This window comes from Tiliqua scincoides, chromosome 7 (genome assembly GCF_035046505.1).
Source record: "Tiliqua scincoides isolate rTilSci1 chromosome 7, rTilSci1.hap2, whole genome shotgun sequence".
Lineage (NCBI taxonomy): Eukaryota > Metazoa > Chordata > Lepidosauria > Squamata > Scincidae > Tiliqua > Tiliqua scincoides.
In genome coordinates, this window is record NC_089827.1 from 27,584,324 (window position 1) to 27,598,221 (window position 13,898).

The 13,898-nt window shown below is 44.7% G+C and overlaps 1 protein-coding gene across 1 annotated transcript in view; it reads right to left on the bottom strand.

Moving 5' to 3' along the window:
• COG5 (component of oligomeric golgi complex 5) overlaps positions 1-9,008 on the bottom strand; it is a 219,712-nt gene extending 210,704 nt beyond the window's left edge. Inside the window, exons 1-3 of the mRNA XM_066633437.1 lie at positions 8,914-9,008; positions 7,826-7,965; positions 6,027-6,084 (exon numbers count right to left, since the gene is read on the bottom strand). Of these exons, the coding sequence (XP_066489534.1) occupies positions 6,027-6,084; positions 7,826-7,965; positions 8,914-9,001 (286 nt within the window). The 5' untranslated portion in view covers positions 9,002-9,008. The remainder of the gene's footprint in view (positions 1-6,026; positions 6,085-7,825; positions 7,966-8,913) is intronic.
• Between the last annotated feature and the right edge of the window lie 4,890 nt (positions 9,009-13,898).

Consider the following 13,898-nt stretch of genomic DNA (forward strand, 5'->3'; position numbering starts at 1 on the left):
TTACGAGGGCCACATAGCATTTATGATGCATGCTGAGGGCCAGAAGTGATGTCATTAGGCAAGAAGTGATATCATTAAACAGGTCATAAGCAAAAAATAAACATCTTTTTCTCACTTAGGAACTCATTAGTTGCAAATAACAAAAGAGAAACTATATGAATCTTGATCATACAGGTGCAGCCTATTTATCCACGGATTTTTTATATGTTGATTTGTCTCAATCAACATATAAAAAATGTTGGTGGGTAAAAAAATAGAGTGGGGGTACTGAAAGTCACACACACCTTTGCCTCCATTGCCCTGCGCTGGCATCTCACTCCTTTCCAGGCAGCCCAAAACACTGCAAAAAGGTTCCACCTCGCCCAGGCAGGGAAATAGCCCTGGAAGAGGTTCCCCTCGCAAGGAACAGTAACATTCCTGGAGCTCCTGAGCCTGCAAAGAGGCTGAGGAGGGGAAGGGGGGAGCAGAAAACCTCTGTAGCCAAAACATATGCAGCAAGGTGGAGCTTGCGCGCTTGCTCACTCGCTCGCTCTCGCTCTTACACACAGGGACAGGTGTGGTAGCAACAGAGGGGATTGCTTTAAAAAACCCAGGGAGCTGTCAGATCCTGGGGAGGGGGTTGAGGGTCCTCTGGCCAAAAAGGGGTTCAGACTCACCCTGTGGTAGGTCCCTGGGGTGAGGCTGAGTGGCCTCAGGTCTAAAAGGGGGGGTTAGATCCACGCGGGTCCCCCTCTTTGGCTTCTAAGGTAGCCTGGGTCTCATGGGCATGCAGCCTTCCTCCTGGCTGTTAGCCTTACCCGGCTTCCTCATTACTGGCCTCTCTGGCCTTTATGGAGTTCCCACCTCCAACCCTCTCACCCAGTCAGCCCAGGCACCTGGTCCTGGAGCCAACCCCACCCTGCTGTCTGAGTCTGCAGGAGGTTTGCTCACCAGTTGAGCAGCTCTGCGCCCTGGCCTGCCTCTTGCTCCTCCTCCCAGCCTGTCTCCCCGCCGCCCTGCTCCTGGCTGAGCCCCCCGTGGGGCGAGAAGACCTGGCGGTATCCATGGGGGGAGGTGCCCTCCCTGGGCGCACTGCTTGCGGGCCAGCGTGCTTCCCCGCTCGTCCTCCCCCACCGGACCCAGCCACAGGGCTCCCTTCCCCGCCTCCCGAGCGGCCAGCCACAGGTGAGGCGAGGTGCGGCCATCACCGGAGCCGCGCCACCCACGTCTCTGTGGGTGGGGGGCTGGGCGCCTCCCAGGGGGTTGCTCTTCCCCCTGCCCCTGGCTCCCCGCAGTGCCTGTCTGCAGGGATTGCCAGGGGTTTGCGCCCACTGCCACTCGGGGCTCTCCCCCTTCCGTCCCCCGGAACCCCTGCACTTCGGGGAGGAGTGCCTCTCTGGGGGCTGCTCCTCCTCCCACCCACGGCTCCCCGCCAGCCCACAGGGGCGACTAGTGGGATCTGCCCTCAGCCTCCCGTGGCTCTCCCCCGCTTGTCCTCCAACCCCCCTGCACCTCCAGGTAAGGCAAGGGCTGGCCAGGCAGCGAGCCCCTGACAGGAGTGTTTGTCGAATTCCCCCCCCATGGTGCAGGCAATCACCGACGCAAGCAAGCCTTCCCACCAAGCTAAGCATGAGATTTAACCTACAATTCGCTCCACACTTTCCTTGGATTAAGCCCCATTGACTACAATGGGGCTTACTTCTGAGTAGAAATGCATAGGGCTGGATCAGCATCCCATGTGAAAGAAGCCGGGCAGCTGGCAACGGGGAAGGCTGAGTGAAGAGCAGAGGGGAGGGAACTGATAACAGCTGCCTTAGTTTCCTTCCATCCCGAAGTGTCAGACTGCAGTATTTGCATAACTCTATGAAATTTAGCACAACGCTTTTTTGTTAAACACGTCGAGTCACGGAATGGAACTAACGTGAATAAATAAGCTCCACCTGTATTTCACAATATGGGAGAGCCCAATTCTCACGTGGGCTGCCCTTTCAGCAATAACACCTCAGCACTACTCAGCAGCTAAAAGCCTGAGGGCCGTATAAAAAGCTTCCACGGGCCGCATCCGGCCCCCGGGTCTTATGTATGACACTCTTGGGATAGAGGATAAAAGCTTTATCTCGCACATGTAGTTATCAACATGCAACCAGATTTAACACTAGAGATCAAATTCTCAAAGAATAGAAGAGGAACTTTATTATTGTTTATTATTAAGCATTAAATCTTGGGGGACAACAAGAATTGTGGTGCCAAGGGTCATTGCAGGGATAGGCAGACACAAGGAAGCTACACACTCAGAGAAGTTTAGAAGCTAAAAAACTGGACCATGCATGTAACTCTAGCCTGTGTTGACCTGATTCCAGGCAGAGTGCCGCATAGGGAATGCAATGCGGTAAGCCGAGAATTTTGTAAAGAAATTTGGATTGGACCCTTTCAATTGTGTTATTTAATGCTGGCATCCATACTGGGATGCCATATAAAATTTGTGGTATAACTTTAGCATTAAAGGCTTGTAAAGCAGCTGGTACAAACCGGTTGCTCCAGGAGAAGAAAAAGCAAGTTATGGCTTGAACCACTGGTTTAGATGAATTAATTGCAATTGATCGATGAGAGGACCAGGAATGCTTGTAATGAAATCGAAGACCAAGGTACTGGAATTCCTTGACCTGCTGTATTAATTTTCCACTGAAAAGCCAAGATTGTGGTTTCCAAGAGTTCCCAAATACCACAATTTTAGACTTCTCATAATTTAACTGCAAAGAGTTTGTTGTAAAATATTCAATGCAGGCTTTGACCAGTCTCCATAAGCCTATTTTTGTACGTGAGATCAGAGCCATGTCGTCAGCATATAAAAGTAAAGGGACATCCACTGATCCCAGTTTGGGGCAATGCGAGTCAAGCTTTGTTAAGAAGGGGGCCAAATCATTGATGAAAAGGATGAACGAAGTGGGTGCCAGCACACAACCCTGCTTGACCCCCTTGTTGATCAGGATTGGAGCTGAAAGGTCACCCTGTGGGGATAATTTCACTTGACAGGAAGTGTTTAGATGGAGGACACGAATTAATTCCAATAGTCTTTTGTCAAGTCCCATCTTCTCAAGTTTTTCCCAGAGTCTGTCCCTATCAATAGAGTCAAAGGCAGACTTTAAATCCAGGAATGCCACATAGAGTCGAGATTTCTTTTGAGTCACCTGTTTGAAAATGAAGTGGGACCTCCACTTGCATTTATCCAGCTCTTGCACTTATCCAGAAAAGGATCTCTAGAAAATATGCTATACTCCAACGGACAGCTCCACCTGCTGACAATTTTAGAAACTACAACAGGACAGTAATAGAAAATGTGAAGTTTATTAATAATCAGCAGCCAGCTTAATTTGCATATTAAAACCATGCACTTAACAAACAACAGTTTCAGACACCTTCTCTGAATCTAGCAACAATGGTTGCAATATTTATTTTATTTTTACTTTAAGAAATTTTATCCCCCCCTTTCCCATGCCAAAACAAATGCCTGAGGGGGCTTACAAAGTTTTATAGTCAAGTACAGAGCATCACAACAAGTAATAACATCAAACAAGGCAGAAGAAAATTAATTTTAACATTACATGGTGAAAAACTAATACCAAAAACGAACAAAGTTTAAGGAAAAAAGAAAAAAATAAACTCATTGAGCCAGTGGGTAACAGAAAGGCCAGGGAGGCCATCAAGGCACAACAGTATCTTGAATTGGAACTGGAAGCAGACGGCAGCCAGTGTAACTCTTAGAGGAGTAGTCCAGCTGAGTCATAACATCTGGCCCCCATAACTACTTGGGCCACCACATTCTGCACTAATTGCAACTTCCGAACTGTTTTAGCAGGTACCCCACATAGAGCAAATTGCAGTTGACCAGTCTTGAAGTTGCTAAAGCATGGATCACCGTAGCCAGGTCAAAACGGCTCAAGTATTGTTTCTGGCACAGCATCAAACAGACATCCTATGTGCTAATGAGCTTTACTAATGGTATTATACCCCATTTCATTTTGAAAGCATGTATGGCACTATTAATTTTAATTAACAGAATTGTAATCAATCAGAAACAATTTAAGGATTTCACAGATGTGCAAAAATATTTTTGAAGGTCTTTATTTTAAATATAAGAGATACGACCACCTGTGAACTTTCACATGATCCAGGCATACTTCTCTCAGGATATATTATTAAGAACATGGTTAGAAAAGGCAGCAAAAATTAACTAGAAATGTGTTAACAACTGCTTAGATTTCAATTGTAATCTATGAATGAAGGTATACGCACTACCTTCGTTGGAAGAGTGGTAAAGAACCTTGTCGTATCATTTTAATGCATAAATTTATTGTCTACTAGAGAGACTTTGGGAAGGTATGAAAATGAACCAGTTATGATTTTTGAAACACTGACATGCTTCTACTATACAGTGGAAAAAGTCAAACATAATTTGATATTATGAAAATGTAAACAAATCATATAGATTATTATTTAAACTATGATGTATGAGGATTCTTTTTTATTGTTCATTGTTTGTCTGACTTTTTTCCTCCTTTGTAATTTTAAAATATTTAATTTAAAAAAATCCCCAATATGCATATAATATATAATATTATATAATAATATGCATCCCAATCACATTGCTGCCCCTAAAATAGCTCTTCAATCTTGACCTAAGGCTGTATCCCAGGAGTTCTCAAACTCTCAGAGAGTTTTTCTACTAAAGTACTTGCGGGGGAGGAGAGGGGACCACAACGTAATCGCCATATTTGCACTATCAATGGGTTTTTTTTTGTAACTTACCTGGGAGTCGCAATGGCTCTCCGGAGGATTTGAGGAGTCCATGACCCCCTCTGCAGGCCTCCACGTGCCTCCAAACTGTAGGAAAATGCTTAAAAGGGGGCACTTCCAGTTTTGGTTGTGAAACCAGAAGTGCCCTTTTTAGCATTTTATAACCATTTGGAGGTTCAGGGAGGCCTGTAGAGGGAGTCGTGAGCTCCCTGGACCTTCCAGAGAGCCATAGGGACCCAAAGGTAAACTTAAAAAAAAATACTTCCCTCCCCAACAGTGGCATGATCACAGCAAAAACATTGCAGTTATCACTGTCACCTCACCCCTTAAGGAAGCAGTGACAGAACTTACGTGGCTGGGGAACCATTCTAGTTTGGGAACCTCTGCTGTATCCTAAAGAGAACACTTGGAAATAAGGTGGCATTTTGTGCTGTTCCAAAGCACATGCATAAGGCATTAAACAACAACAAGCTGTTGACAATTTTGTGTGTGATTTCTTCTATGTGACGTACTGTGCATGTGGAAAGCCAAGTTCAGATTTAGTGCACAAGGATCTTGTGCTATCTTCCATGTACACAAGCCTGTTCCTGTATGTTTACTAGGACTACAATATTTAAATTGATTCTTAAAGTTTGTTAAGACTAAAAAGTATCCCAATTAAAAACATTCAGTAACTATCAAGAGAGCAGATGTGCAGCATCTTTTAAAAAAGGCATTGTCTCTTTTCTCCTGAACAGGAACATTTTATAAGCTGATGCATACTATAACCCATGCAAGCAACATTCAAAAATTAGAAGACATGTTCCAGTATCCGCAGGAGTTCAGTTCTGGAACCCCTGCAGTTACCTGAAATCGCGGATTCTGAGAACACCCTACCCTGCTCTCATAATGCCTTTTGAAAACATAAAAACAGCACTTGGTTTTGCCAAAAAACCTGAAGTGCTGTTTTTTCACTCTAACAGCCATTCTGAGGCCCACAGAGGCCACAGGTGGACAGGCACAGCCCCTGCAGGCTTCCAGAGGGTGTGGGGGAGCGCGCAGGGGGCCCATCCTGCATCTGCGGATAAGTTAATCCATGGATATGGGATCTGTGGGTATGGGGCCCCCGCATGATTTTTTGCTATTATTTCTAGTCATTGAGACTAACTAAAACAGAAACAAGTGACTAAGATTTCTTTAATTGAACAACAGCCATAATACAGTATTTAATACTAAGAGCTTTTTCACTAACTGCAAGAGTATAACTCTTTTACCTTCCAGAGATTCTATGCCAGTTGCTTGTGCCAGCAAGTCCTCATGCCTTGCAACTACCTATAAAAGAAGATAATGTCATCTGAAGGGAAATTCAAAACTAAAAAGCAATTTCCCATGTAAAACAGGAGAGTGCTGTTTGAAGAAATGCAAATTCACAACCTTCCTGGGACTTCAGAGTTAGTTATGTGGTTCACTATGTGCTTGTATTAGCAGGATAGCTAGACAATATTTTAGGGCAGCTGGACATAATCATAATACATAATCACTAGTCGGAACTTGCAACGACATACATAGGCACATTACTTTGTGTCAATAGAGATGGTTGAAGACAGATATTACATTGCACAGCACTGCTGATTAGGCTTTTTGCACTTCATCAGAAGCACTCAAGTCTGACTTGGAAGAGACCTCTGGGGCCTCCTAATGACAACACCAACTTTACTAACACAAAGGTAAGGATTTTGCAAAGGTAAGGACGAAAAAACTTAACAGGGTCCGGAGAACATGTCCCCATTATTAAGCAACACATACCTGTATTCTGAAGACTTCATTTAAAGAAGAGGGTCTCCTTCCTCAGGAATTCTCTCAACCAACAAGATAACACTAGTTACCAAGATTCTGATAGATCCCTTAAATTGTAAAACCTTAAACCACTTGAACCCTTAAACCACTTGAAAAGCAGTATACAAATATAGTAAAATGAACAAGCAGAATTCTCTTGCCTCCAGACCTGACACAACATCCTTATTCTTTGTGCTCAAATGGGGACACAAAAATATTCAGCAAATTCAAGCATGATTTGGTTTGTTGGAAGGCTATGGATATTCAATATAGCAACCCAGCTCTGAAAATCAGCATTTACTGAATGAATTGCCTGAGTTATTCCTACTTTTACAAGTGAAACAAATCAATTTGCCACTGTACTGTAAAATCTCCAATAATACTGCTTCCTTTAGCTCTGAATAATGAATCACTCTTTGTCCTGGCATGATTGACAACTATTATAGCCAACAGACAGAGTGCATTCTGGGACATATGGAGCCAATCAGCAACAGTTTCCTGCCTCATTTTCTTTTATTTATCTAAAAGATTGTTATTCCGCCCTTCCTCTACTGAAGCAGATGCTCAAGGTGCCTTACAATTTATAAATATATACAATATATAAAAACAATAAGTAAAATTAGAAAGAATAAATAAAACCAATTGGAGGAGGGCAAAATTATTTACACTTAAGGATCTGCTATAGAGGTACAGGAAGCAGACAGACAATTCATCACCCAAACACCTGACAAAACAAAAAAGGTTTCACAATGTTGAATTCCTATATAGCATTGTTTTACACAGCACTTAGCTTTCCAAAAAAAGATTCCCCAGGCTTTGGGAAGTATACTGTATTAATGTATATGCTATATGGACAGGCAATGTATCTTTTGTTCTCATTAACTTTCTATTTTCTGTGGTGCTTCTTTTTTATTCTATTCTTTCAGGTACGTACAGGTATTACCGGTATATGCATTCCTATTCATTTACTTAATTTGCAGACCTAGTTCTAAGGACTTACAAACTGAAATTTGAATAATCATGTTAATACCAGCCCAATTACATATTCTTATTCAGAAACTTTCTGCAAGAGAACACTTAAAAGAGTTCCCCACCAGAAAATGTGGTGAAAATATACCCAGCTAGTAAACATGAAATTACTCATTCATCAAAAATGAATAATTAGAAGTAAACAACACAATGTAATTCCAATTACATCTTTATAATCTTTATGCAGCACAATTCATGTTGTACTTACTTGCAAGTGGAGTTCTTTATCCAGCTGACTGATCCCTTGAGCAAGCTTTGCTAACTGTTCAGCTATAACAGCTTGATGAATAGATTGAGAGGTGTACACCTTTATATCAAAGTCTTCCCTCAAAAAGTCAGAATAACATTCTGAAAGAGATAAAGTTATTAGAAATATTTACATACCACTTCTAAAGAAAAAATGGTTTATTGCAAAAAAAATAAATGGCCCCTAAAAGTAGTAATTTGACTTTCATTTCTTCTCTTTACAAGGCTCACTCCAGATTCTGCTTTGAATGGACAGGAGCCTTACAGCATCAAGGCTGACGACAGTTCCCCAAGCCTGTCAGTCAAAAGATGTACTCTGTTTTTCAAAGTTGTCAGGAACTCAGGAGTCCAAACACTTTAAGCAACGATTGTCATCCTTCAACAGCTGAGGAAGTATAAATATCCCTTGTAAATGGCAGGGGCAAGTGACAGGGACATCTCTGTCAAAAGGAACATGTAATATGCAGAAATAAAAGAAATGAAATGATGCAAAAGTTGCTTTGATGCAGCCACGAATGGTGTTGACAACTTGGGAACAGCGACAACCTGAAAGCGTATGTTGCATCCCTGACAAAACTGCGTGGCAACCAAGTGGGTTAGGCTAAAGTCCTATTCACACTTCAGAGATGGGTGGTGGGTGGGGAGGCAGGTGAGGCAGAGCCTCTCCACCAGAGTCCTTTGAAAAGCACCACCGCTGTGTGAGATGCCCAAGCACCCACAACCCACGCGCACAGCCTCACCTCACAGGCTGGTGGCGCTTTTCAAAAGACTTCAGTGGGGAGGCTCTGCCTCATCTCACATGGGGGTGATGCTTTTTGAAGGACTCTGGTGTGGAGGCTCTGCCTCAGCTCACAGGCTGGGGGTGCTTGTCAAAGGACTCCGGTGGGGAGGCTCTGCCTCACCTGCCTCCCCACCCACCGCCCGTCCCTGCTCGGGAGTAAGCCCCGAGGACAGGGCAGCTCCTTGGGAGCGAACGCCGGTGCAGAGAGCAAAACTTCCTCTGAGTGCACAGGGCTGGGACTGCACCGACGGCTCCTGCCCCTCCCTCACCGTCTGCCAGCAGCTCCCTCAGCGAGGCCGGTTCCTGCGGGGCTGCCGGAGTCGCTCCAGTACTGGCGGCGCCCGTCTCTCCCTCCATGCTGGCACAGGAGCCGCAGCAGCTCCACAGTGACGCGCTCAGCCGGCGCCGAGGCCGACAAGGCTCTGGGGACAACCATAGACATAGGAACAACAAGAGTCACCACAGAGTATGAGGTATTTTCTCAAGGTTTAGGAGGAAATTGGCTTTCCACTCTAAGCTCTCACACAAACTATAGACGATTTAGGCCCCAGAGATGCCAAGAGACAGCGCAACACTACTGCGAGCACATCAGACAGGTGATAGCAGCTTTTCAGTGTGACCGGAATGTGTCACTCTAAATGCCTTCTATCTTTATAGACCTATAACGCTGACCTGGGGTCTGTCGAAGGGGGTGTGGCATAAGAGCGGCCATTTTAGGCGCGAACAAACCGGCCGTGCACCATAGACGTAGGAGAAGCGCCACTGTGTTTATCTCTAGGTAAAAGGAAGTGTGACGTCCCGCCCTGGTGCATGCTGGGAATTGAAGTTTTCTGTCCTCGTTGGGTCGTCGTCATGGATACGCAGAGAGGGGGCGGTCTGGGGAGCCTGAGGGAGCCCATGCGGTGCGAGAAGGAGCCGCCGGGGCGGAGGGAGCTCCGCCTGCGCTGCTGTGGTTTGGGCATCCTGGTGTCCAAGCTCACAGCAGGCAGGCACAGGGGAAGGACAGCAACTGAGAGCCCAAGCCTAGTCTACCCAGAAGTAAGCCCCATTGTAGTCAATGGGGCTTACTCCTAGGAAAGTGTGGCAGGGACTACCAGTGGCTGGGGAGGCAGGTGAGGCAGAGCCTCCCCAATGGAGTCCTCTGAGAAGCACCATGACCTGTCAGGCATGTGGTGGGTGGGGAGGCAGGTGAGGCAGAGCCTCCCCACCGGAGTCCTTCGAAAAGCGCCACCGCTGGCAGCTGCAGCTGGCAGCGGCGGCTGGTGGGTAGGCTCTGCCTCACCTGCTTCCCCACCCACCACCCATCTCTGAAGTGTGAATAGGACTTTAGCCTAACCCACTTGGTTGCCACGCAGTTTTGTCAGGGATGCAACATACGCTTTCAGGTTGTCGCTGTTCCCAAGTTGTCAACACCATTCGTGGCTGCATCAAAGCAACTTTTGCATCATTTCATTTCTTTTATTTCTGCATATTACATGTTCCTTTTGACACACAAACCACACTGAGAAGAACTTTTTTTTGTTGCTGAAAAGCAGTATATAATATTCTCAGTATGTGATGATAGTAGCAGTAGTAGTGATAGTAGTAGTAAAATTGTAAATAGTAAAAAAATGTAGGAAAAATAGCGTAGGCAGATGACAAAGTCAGAGACAATGGCCTCAGGGAACCCTGCGAAGGGCTGCGTGAGGCTCCCCACAGCTCCTGCTGCTTGCCCAGGCACTTTGTAAGTACAAGCACTTCCCTTGCCCTCCTTAGCAAGGTAATCTTGAGAATTGCATCACTGCCTTCCCCCTTCCCTTGCCCCTTAAAGAGATGGGGGAAGCTTTACACAAGCCTGTGGGTTGTGTCCCACCAGTTTGAGAACCACTGCTTTAAACAACTGCAGCTTACTGAAATAATGCCATCAGATCTACAAAAAACAGCATTTTTAGGATCATTGTATTACTGGTTTGGGAGGTGGACTTAGACCTGGAAGATCCAAGTTCGAATCCCCCCTCAGCCATGAAGCTTCCTGGGTGAACTTGGGCCAGTCACTTTCTCTCAGCCTCACCTTCCTCACAGGGTTGTTGTGAGGACAAAAGGAGGGGAGCAGCTGTGTATACCACCCTGAGCTCTGTGGAGGAAGGGAGGTGTAAAAATGTGAAAAAATAAATACTCAGTCTCAGGCTGAGGCTTGTATCAATTGCTCAGCACCATTAACAACAGCATTTCATGTCATTTGGAATCATCATCAAAAAAAATGTGGTTGACAACCTACAGTCTCGAAAGACTATGGTATAAGCCTACAGCATCTGGTATTCCCAGGCGGTCTCCCATCCAAGTACTAACCAGACCTGACCCTGCTTAGCTTCCAAGATCAGACAAGATCGGGCATCATCATTTGCAATAAAGGCCAGAATTGAAAAATCATCAAATGATGCAAAATGCAGATTGTACAAAGAAGCCGAAGAAACAATTGATCATATACTTAGTTCCTGCAAGAAGATCACACAGACGGATTGTAAATTTAGACGTGATACAGTGGCTCAAATGTTCCACTGGAATTTATGTGGAAATTACAGCATCGAAATAGTTAATAATTGGTAGGAGCAGAAACCAGAAAAAGTGACAGAAAATGAGGACGTCAAGATCTTGTGGGATTTCTGAATACAAACTGATACAATTTTGACATATAAAACACCAGATATTACAGTAACAGAAAAAAATTAAGTGACCATTATTGACATAGCAATATCTGGCAATAGTAGGATTGATGAAAAAGAACATTAAAAAATCAGTAAATATCAGGATCTAGAAATTGAAATTCAAAGATATGCTGCAAATCAGCAGTGGTCATCCCGGTTGTGATTGGTACACTGAGTGCAATTCCAAAAATGCTTCAACAGCATTTAAAACAGCTGAACATTGACAAAATCACTATTGGTCAAATTAAAAAATCTGCCCTGTTTGGTTCAGCACACTTTATTCATAAATACAATATGACATCCTAGGCCCCTGGGTGGGGCCTGACTAGTAATTAATGCCAAGACCAGCTAAAGAACATGCAGCTGTGATATACAAGAAAATAATAGTATGCCAGGCAGCAGTTGCAGCTTTCTGCGCAATTGCACTGTCACTCTTCCCCCTCCTCACCTGTGTTTTCAAACCCACATCATTGTGCACCAGGAGCACCTATTGGAAGAGCATTCAGTTGAACGCCAAGCAGTATAAACCTTCAGAATACGTAAATATTTCTGGCATTCAGCTGAATGTTTACCCTCCCATTAGAAATGTGAAATGGTGCCCCTAGTTGAGAAAGTCATTGCTTGATTTAATCAATACAGTACTAAGAATTGTGGCATGAATTGGGAAACAGCCAAAAAAGACCAGTGAAGTTTGTGTAACCTGCAAAGCAAACATAACAATTTGCTCTCCAGAAACACAGTACTGTACATTGATATAAGTGGTTGGCCCTCTGGATGGTGAGGGAGGGAAAGGGGTGATAAAAAGAGACTTAGAGATGGCAGAGAAATTAAATGAGTTCTCTGCATCTGTCTTCATGGCAGAAGACATTGGGCAGATACCATTGCCTGAACGGCCCCTCCTGACTAAGGAATTAAGGGCGCAATCCTAACCCCTTATGTCAGTGCTTTCCAGCACTGGCATAGCAGTGCCAATGGGACATGTGCTGCATCCTGCAGTTGGGTGGCACTCACAGAGGCCTCCTCAAAGTAAGGGAATGTTTGTTCCCTTACCTCAGAGCTGCATTGCCCTTGTGTCAGTGCTGGAAAGTCATAAGGGGTTGGAAAGCACTGGCATAAGGGGTTAGGATTGCTCCCTAAATCAGATAGAGGTTAAAAAGAGAAGATATTTCAGACCTAATTGACAAATTAAAGATCAATAAGTCACCGGGCCCTGATGGCATCCACCCAAGAGTCATTAAGGAACTGAAGAATGAAGTTGCTGATCTCTTGACTAAAATATGCAACTTCTCCATTAAAACCACCGCAGTGCCAAAAGATTGGAGGATAGTAAATGTCACACTGATCTTTAAAAAGGGAAGGAGAGGGGACCCGGGAAACTATAGACCGGACAGCCTAATGTCTATTCCGGGTAAGATGGTGGAATGCCTCATCAAAGATAAAATATCAAAACACATAAACCAGCCATTTTTAACCACTGTGCCATGGCACACTGGTGTGCCGCAAGAGGTCCACATGGTCCCTCACCAAAAGCAACTGAAAAAACTCCACAGTCAGGGAATTAGAGGACAGATCTTCTCATGGATTGGGAACTGGTTGAAGACCAGGAAACAGAGAGTGGGTGACAATGGACAATTTTCACAATGGAGAGAGCTGAAAAGCGGTGTGCCCCAAGGATCTGTCCTGGGACTGGTGCTCTTCAACCAGTTCATAAATGACCTGGAGACAGGGTTGAGCAGCAAGGTGGCTGAATTTGCAGATGACACCAAGCTTTTCAGAGTGGTGAAGACGAGAAGAGATTGTGAGGAGCTCCAGAAGGATCTCTCCAAACTGACAGAATGGGCAGCAAAATGGCAGATGCGTTTCAATGTAAGTGTAAAGTAATGCACATTGGGGCGGAAAATCAAAACTTCACATATAGGCTAATGGGTTCTAAGCTGTCTGTGACAGATCAGGAGAGATCTTGGGGTGGTGGAGGACAAGTCGATGAAAGTGTCGACCCAATGTGCAGCGGCAGTGAAGAAGACCAATTCTATGCTTGGGATCATTAGAAAAGGTATTGAGAATAAAAGGGCTAATATTATAATGCTGTTGCACAAATCGTTGGTAAGGCCACACCTGGAGTATTGCGTTCAGTTCTGGTCACATCTCAAAAAGGATGCAGTGGAAATGGAAAAGGTGCAAAAGAGAGCAACTAAAATGATTACTGGGCTGGGGCACCTTCCTTATGAGGAAAGGCTACAGCATTTGGGCCTTTTCAGCCTAGAAAAGAGGCGCCTGAGATTGACACATACAAAATTATGCACTGGAAGGATAGAGTGGATAGAGAGATGCTCTTTTCCCTCTCACACAACACCAGAACCGGGGACATACACTAAAGTTGAGTGTTGGGAGAGTTAGGACAGACAAAAGAAAATACTTCTTTACTCAACGTGTAGTTAATCTGTGGAACTCTTTGCCACAGGATGTGGTGATGGCATCGGGCCTAGATGCATTTAAAAGGGGATTGGACAAATTTCTGGAGGAAAAATCCATTACAGTTACAAGCCATTATGTGTATGTGCAACCTCCTG